General features: G+C 40.1%; 1 protein-coding gene across 1 annotated transcript; it reads left to right on the top strand.

The window, feature by feature from the left end:
• Window positions 1–344: 344 nt before the first annotated feature.
• On the top strand, window positions 345–4,560 carry LOC108784207 (synaptogyrin-2-like). The gene is made up of 4 exons (XM_018552952.1): window positions 345–395; window positions 843–1,080; window positions 2,862–3,001; window positions 4,483–4,560. The coding sequence occupies exons 1-4, from the start codon at window positions 345–347 to the stop codon at window positions 4,558–4,560; spliced, it is 507 nt and encodes a 168-aa protein (XP_018408454.1).
• The last annotated feature ends 1,636 nt before the right edge of the window (window positions 4,561–6,196 follow it).

Raw genomic sequence — 6,196 nt, 5'->3', positions numbered from 1 at the left:
ATGATCGGGAGCTGTACGGGCTATTGTGAATAGCCCGTACAGCACCCCTTCGGTTCTACTGAACCAAAGGGGTCCTGGGGCCGAAGCTAGCCGAAGGATCGGCCGAAGCTACGGCCAGATCCTTCGGCAGCTTCGTGAATAGACCCCTATGTAACATACAACATAGTGTATAGAGTGCAGTGGTCAGGAGTATGTAACATACAACATTGTGTTTGAGGTGCAGCAATTTGAAGTATGTAATATACATCACACAGTTATAAACTACAGGAGTAGGCAATGCATGGCTTCTTACACTCGTGATCAGAGAAAAAAATGCCCACTTACACTGTTGGTCAGTGGGAGGAATGCCTATTACGTTGGTGGACATTTGGAGGAATATTGCCCCAGCACCGATGGTCAGTGGAAATAAAAATGTTGCACCATTGGTGGTCAGTGGGAGTAAGAATATGCCAGACTTGTTATCAATGAGAGTGAGAATGATATCAGAGCTAAAACTATGCAGGCACCCTTGGGCAGAAGATCATTCTGTCCAGGATGGCATGCACATCGGCGAGTGTCACTAAAAAGGCATGGGACAAGAGACTCAGATATAAATTGGGTTCTCCAATGGGCCAGTCTGACCCTTTATGTAGTGTCCAGGTGTTAAGTGGCTAGAATATTGCAAGTTTGATTAGTAAAAAAATGCATTTGCAAAGTGATATATACTGAACTGTCAGGTTTGGAGTGATTTCCTTCTGTGTAGTGGCTATTGTTTATTTATGAACATTGTTCTCCTATATGTGCATATATGTATCTTCCACGCAGCAACTGAATTTCTACGCTTTTTATCTTCTGGTTTATAGGTCCTCTCTATTGTCACTTTTACGTCCCTTTTTTCTGGAGGATTTAAAAATGTTCCTACTTGCTCTAAACTGACCTGCATTCTGAATGACAACATTGTGGCTTGTAGATATGGAATTGCAATTGGCATTATGGCTTGTTTGATTTGTGTACTGTTTCTCCTGCTTGAAGTCCTTGGGCTGGCCATCTGCTGTGACTTGATGCAAAAGATCATCCTTATTTCTGACATCATCTGCTGTGGTAAGCTGCTGTATATCACTTTTAAAATAATAATCATTTACACTAAAGCTACAACAAAATTCAAAATGTTAAGACTTGCAGTATTCTGCTTTTTTGCATTGGCTTATTTTTTAGGACAAACATTCTATTCTCATAAAGCAAACAAGTAGCACAAGGTCATTTTTTATTTTCTTTTGCAGACACCTCCAGGTGCACCATATTCCCTAAATGGTGGGGTGCTGTAATGTGCATAGAGTGGCCGGCTTTTATGGTCATTGCTATGGCACCTCCAGGTTTGCAGTCCCAAATCATTGTTCTTTGCTTTGATGGTTTTCTGTAAAGGATAACTGTAAAGGGTAAACCAGTGCCGTACGAAGGTTGAGACGAGTGAGGCAAACCAGGGCCAGCCTTTGGGGTGTGCTTGCACAAGACACCATGGCAAAGGGGGGCCAGGTGGCCAACACAGCTCAGTCTCGGTGCAGCAGGGAGTAGAGGGGCAACACAGCCTGCAGCTTCTCCTCGGATCTCCGATGCTCTCTCCCACCTGTCAGGGCAGAGGCAGCGGGAATCCGAGGAGAAATGGAGTGTTGCTGCCAGCGTGGGGGAAGAGGGGGGAGCTGTCATCCAGAATTGCCTTGTGCTGAGGAGAGAGAGAGCCGCTTTGCCAGCGATCCATTTCTCCTGTGCAGCTCTGTGCTTGGTCGATCGGGTCAGGATGGAGAGATTCATACAGTGCTGAGGCTGCAGAAAAAGAGATTGAGGACACTTTTTCTATTTTAAAAGGGAAATGACAGGGGTCCGATATTTCCCCAAAGCCCTCCAACAGTAAAAAAACAACAATAATGATAAAGAAATAATAAAAGAAAAAAAAACACAACACCACACACATACACACACAAATATTATTGGACATGTGCAAAGACTAAACATTTGTTTTGGACGAAATGAATGGAAACAAAAAATGTTTTCATTAGTTTCGTCAAACACAACAAATTTTTAAGCTATTTCGGATTCGGCCACCTGCACATTCTGCTCATGCATGCCGCCATCCTGGAGGTGGGGTGCATGACATCACATGATGCCACGACGTCACACACCTGTTGGGGAAGGGACAATTTTCTGTTCTTGCCTCGGGCGAAAAAGGAGCTGGCTACGGCCCTGGGTTAAGCCGCACGAGTTAAGCTGCACCTGACCTTAAAAAGGCATATCTCTAAAAGCTTGTCTCTGGAACTGCAGGATTTCCACATACAAGTGATTGTGTATTTTAGTAGCCATAGGAAAACTGGGCCCGTTCACTTTTTCATATTTAGGCTTTCTTTATGGAATGTGTAGCTATAAACAAAGACAACTAGTCCGCATCATTACACCAGGCAATACCTTTTAATTCCTCTAAAATATCTCACAGTTCTGAAATAATAATTCAGAATTGTTAGATAATTGATCTGAGAGCGCTGACTTACTATGTCATGGTGTTACTGAAAACACACTATACTTTTCATTGAAGAATAACTCTTTGTACTTTTAGATAAACTACCCAAAGTTCCTAGCTGTCTGCGTCATTTTCCATGCACACTTGTCTTGTTGATCTCAAAGTGTTTTTTAGAACATTTTCATCATGCAAATATGTTTGATCATTTGTGTTATACTAGCATACGTAATTTATAAGGTAATGGATTTTAGATGGTAATCAAGCTGTTAATGAAATTAGATCTTAATTAGATTTTCTTTCTGCTTGGAACATTGTACTTCATAGTTTGAATGAAAGATATTTGTATGCGGACTAATCATTTTTCTGTTACCAGTTCTTTGTACCATCCTGTGGTTTTTTGGATTCTGCTTTATGACTCATCAGTGGTCTATAACTACACGTTATATTTATCTAATGGGATCTGAAAGCGCCATCACTAGCATAACTGCCTCCTTCTTCTCCACTCTGTGCTGGGTGAGTTATGTTCAACCCCACTGCAGGATATTTCTAAGCTTAGCATGATGGCAAAATGTTCAGGCTTCAACCTACAAGATTTTCCTAGTTTAGGAAGCCGTCATGTATTCAGGTTGTCATGTATGGCCTGCTTGTATGATAGGGCTCTGAGAATTCTTTGTCATGTATTATATTTTAAAGCGCTGTGCAAACTATTGGCGCTATATAAATCCTGTATAATAATGTATTAAATGTTTACACAGATTGTATACATAATAAATAACAAATAACAAATATAAAAACATAGTTTAAAATGTAGAAGCATAGAAGTAATAAAGTAAAATTGACCCAAAACCACAGTGTCCCTTGAAGGGTAAATATATATAATATATTTTTTTGGTTTTTTTATTGTTTTAGAGAGAGTAGGGAAGGATTAGAGCCTCCGTCAAGTTTGAATTGCTGTCCATGTCCCCACTGGATAGATTCACCATAACTATTTGTCTTGGTGACCATTTTCACCAACTTCAAGACCCAGAGAGAGAGTGAGGTCCCAGTGGGGACATTTCTTCAGGTAACAACTGTCTAAGGGAATTTCCCTTACATTGGTGAAACTTCCTCTCATCTAGGACAGGGAAATCTCCCCAATGAGATACAGGCATCAAAAAATAATATAGGATTTTGTTTATGAAAAACAAAAAAAATCCACTTCCTAGTTTCTCAAAGCACTGGTGACAAAGCTCTGGCCTCAGAGATGCCCCCTGGATAGGCTATGTCACCAGTGCAATCTAGGGAAATCTCTAGGCAAATTACGAGATCTCGCTAGATTTCACATACTCTCATAAAATCTTGGAAAAATCTGTTTTGGTTTTTTTTGCAACCATAGCAACATATACAGATTTATAAACAGCATCAGATCTCGTACAGTGCATGCATGTGATTTGGCACAGACATCATTGATTGGCCAGCACAAAGAAGCAGGTGGTGCAAGAACCCATATGCAGGAAGGACAATAAGTGGAAATGTGGAAAGATATGGAATGAAGATAGGTGTTGTTATATGTAGGTATATTTCCTGACATACATTTATCCCTTGATGAATAGTTTACTACATAAACCAGCTACTACAAAAAGAAGGAAGGAAACTGGGAGCTAACTCAAAACTCACTATGGAGATATAGAAAAAAAGGGTAGATCTTGAAGCACAATACATAAATACAATAAACCTAGTTTTTAATCAGTAATATATTAAAAAAGTATTAAAAAGACATAGACCACAATGTCCATATTATGTCTTTTATGTACTGTCTTGTAATTCTTAGATTTTTTTTATTATTATTTATAGACTACTGATTTAAAAGTAGGTTTATTTTATTTTGTATGTTCTTTTCTCTGAGATCCCCCCCCCCCCCCTTTTATTTGAACCCTTCCATACTAATGTTTTCGGGACTACAATAGTTGTTCTCTAAATAAGCTGCTGTTTCAGTTTTATTTTTTTTCATTCAGGCTCTATTGTCCGTTCTTGCCATTGTGCGCTTCCGTTCTACCAAAACCACCCCGGAGGACACTGTTACAGCTTCCTAAAGCAATCTTTGCTCTTCAGAAAGTAATTATGGCTTGCAGTGAAGTAACTTAACAACCCCATCAAATGTATCTGTTTCAGGATCTCCATAATACTTTCAACTGTTAATACAGCCTTCTGTTTAAAAGTAAGTTCTACAACCTCAATTCCAAAAACGTTGGAACGATGTGTAAAATCTACATAAAAACAGGACACAATGATTTGCAAATCTGATAAAAAGAGCATCTTAGTGAGTCAGAGTGTCTCAGAAGTAAAGATGAACAGAGGTTCACCAATCTGTGAAAAGCTGCATCTAAAAATTGTCAAACAATAAGAATAAGAATAATGTTCCTCAATGTAAAATTGCAAAGACTGTAAATATAAAGATTCAGAGAATTTGGAGAAATCTCTGTGCGCAAGGGACAAGATCAAAAAGCAATACTGTATACCCGTGATCTTCGGGCCCTCAGACGTCACTTCATTAAAAACAGGCATGATTCTGTGATGGACATCGCTGCATGGGCTTTAGGAATACTTCCAAAAATCCCTGACTGTAAACACAGTTCGGCGTGCCATCCAAAAATGCAAGTTAAAGCTCTATCATGCAAAGAAGAATCCATATCTGAACATGATCCAGAAACGCCACTGTCTTCTCTGGGCCAAAGCTCATTTAAAATGGTCTGTCACAAAGTGGAAAACTGTTCTGGGGTCAGACGAATCGAAATTTGACCTTCTTTTTGGCAACCATGGGTGCCGTGTCCTCCGGACTAAAGAGGGTTAGAGAGCTTCCTGCTTTTTATCCTTGTTATCAGTGTTCAGTTCTAAAGCCTGTATCTTTGATGGTATGGGGGTGCATTAGTGCGTATGGAATGGGCAGCTTGCACATCTGGAAAGGCACCATCAATGCCTAAAGATCTATCCAGGTTTTATAGAGCAGCATATGCTCCCATCCAGACACATCTTTTTCAGGGAAGGCCTTGTATATTTCAGCAGGACAATGCTATACCGCATACTGCATCTATGACAACAGCATGGCTTCATAGTAGAAGAGTCCAGGTGCTGTACTGGCCTGCCTGCAGTCCAGACCTTTCACCAATTCCAAATGTTTGGTGCATCTTGAAAGGAAAAATATGACAAAGAAGACCCAGGAATGTTAAGCAGTTAGAATCCTGTATCGGCAAGAATGAGACAACATTCCTCTCCCAAAACTCCAGCCAGGGCCGGCCTTAATACGGGGGCGTGGCCACTAAAGGGTGTGGCCACTGAGGGGCGCTGTAAAGCTTTCTCGCACAGGGCGCCTAAAGGCCTAAGGCCGGCCCTGACTCCAGCAACTGGTCTCCTCAGTTCCCAGACGTTAACAGAGTGTTGTTAAAAGAAGAGGGGAGGCTACACCGTGGTAAACATGTCCCTGTCCCAACTTTTTTGAGAGGTCAATTTCAAAAGGGCCTTATTTTTCTCCTAAAATACATAAATGTTCTCAGTTTAAACATTTGATATATTTTCTTTTTTATATTGTGAATAAAATACGGGTTTATGAGATTTGCAAATCATTGCATTCTATTTTTATGAAGATTTTACACAGCATCCCAACTTTTTGGGAATCGGGGTTATGGTATAGTAAAAGAAATTAATTTAAAATGATTGAAATCGTTTTATTAT

Source organism: Nanorana parkeri, unplaced genomic scaffold, assembly GCF_000935625.1.
Source record: "Nanorana parkeri isolate BGI_ZX_2015 unplaced genomic scaffold, ASM93562v1 scaffold103, whole genome shotgun sequence".
Lineage (NCBI taxonomy): Eukaryota > Metazoa > Chordata > Amphibia > Anura > Dicroglossidae > Nanorana > Nanorana parkeri.
The sequence above is the reverse complement of the archived record's forward strand: the minus strand, read 5'-3'. Positions and strand labels throughout refer to the sequence as shown.

Bases quoted from the DNA above. Each gene is read 5' to 3' on its own strand.
- LOC108784207 (XM_018552952.1), top strand. From the start codon at position 345: ATGCCTATTACGTTGGTGGACATTTGGAGGAATATTGCCCCAGCACCG. The intron at 1,081-2,861 runs GTAAGCTGCTGT...TTCTGTTACCAG, and splicing joins TTCTGACATCATCTGCTGTG to TTCTTTGTACCATCCTGTGG. The intron at 3,002-4,482 runs GTGAGTTATGTT...TTTTTCATTCAG, and splicing joins TCTTCTCCACTCTGTGCTGG to GCTCTATTGTCCGTTCTTGC.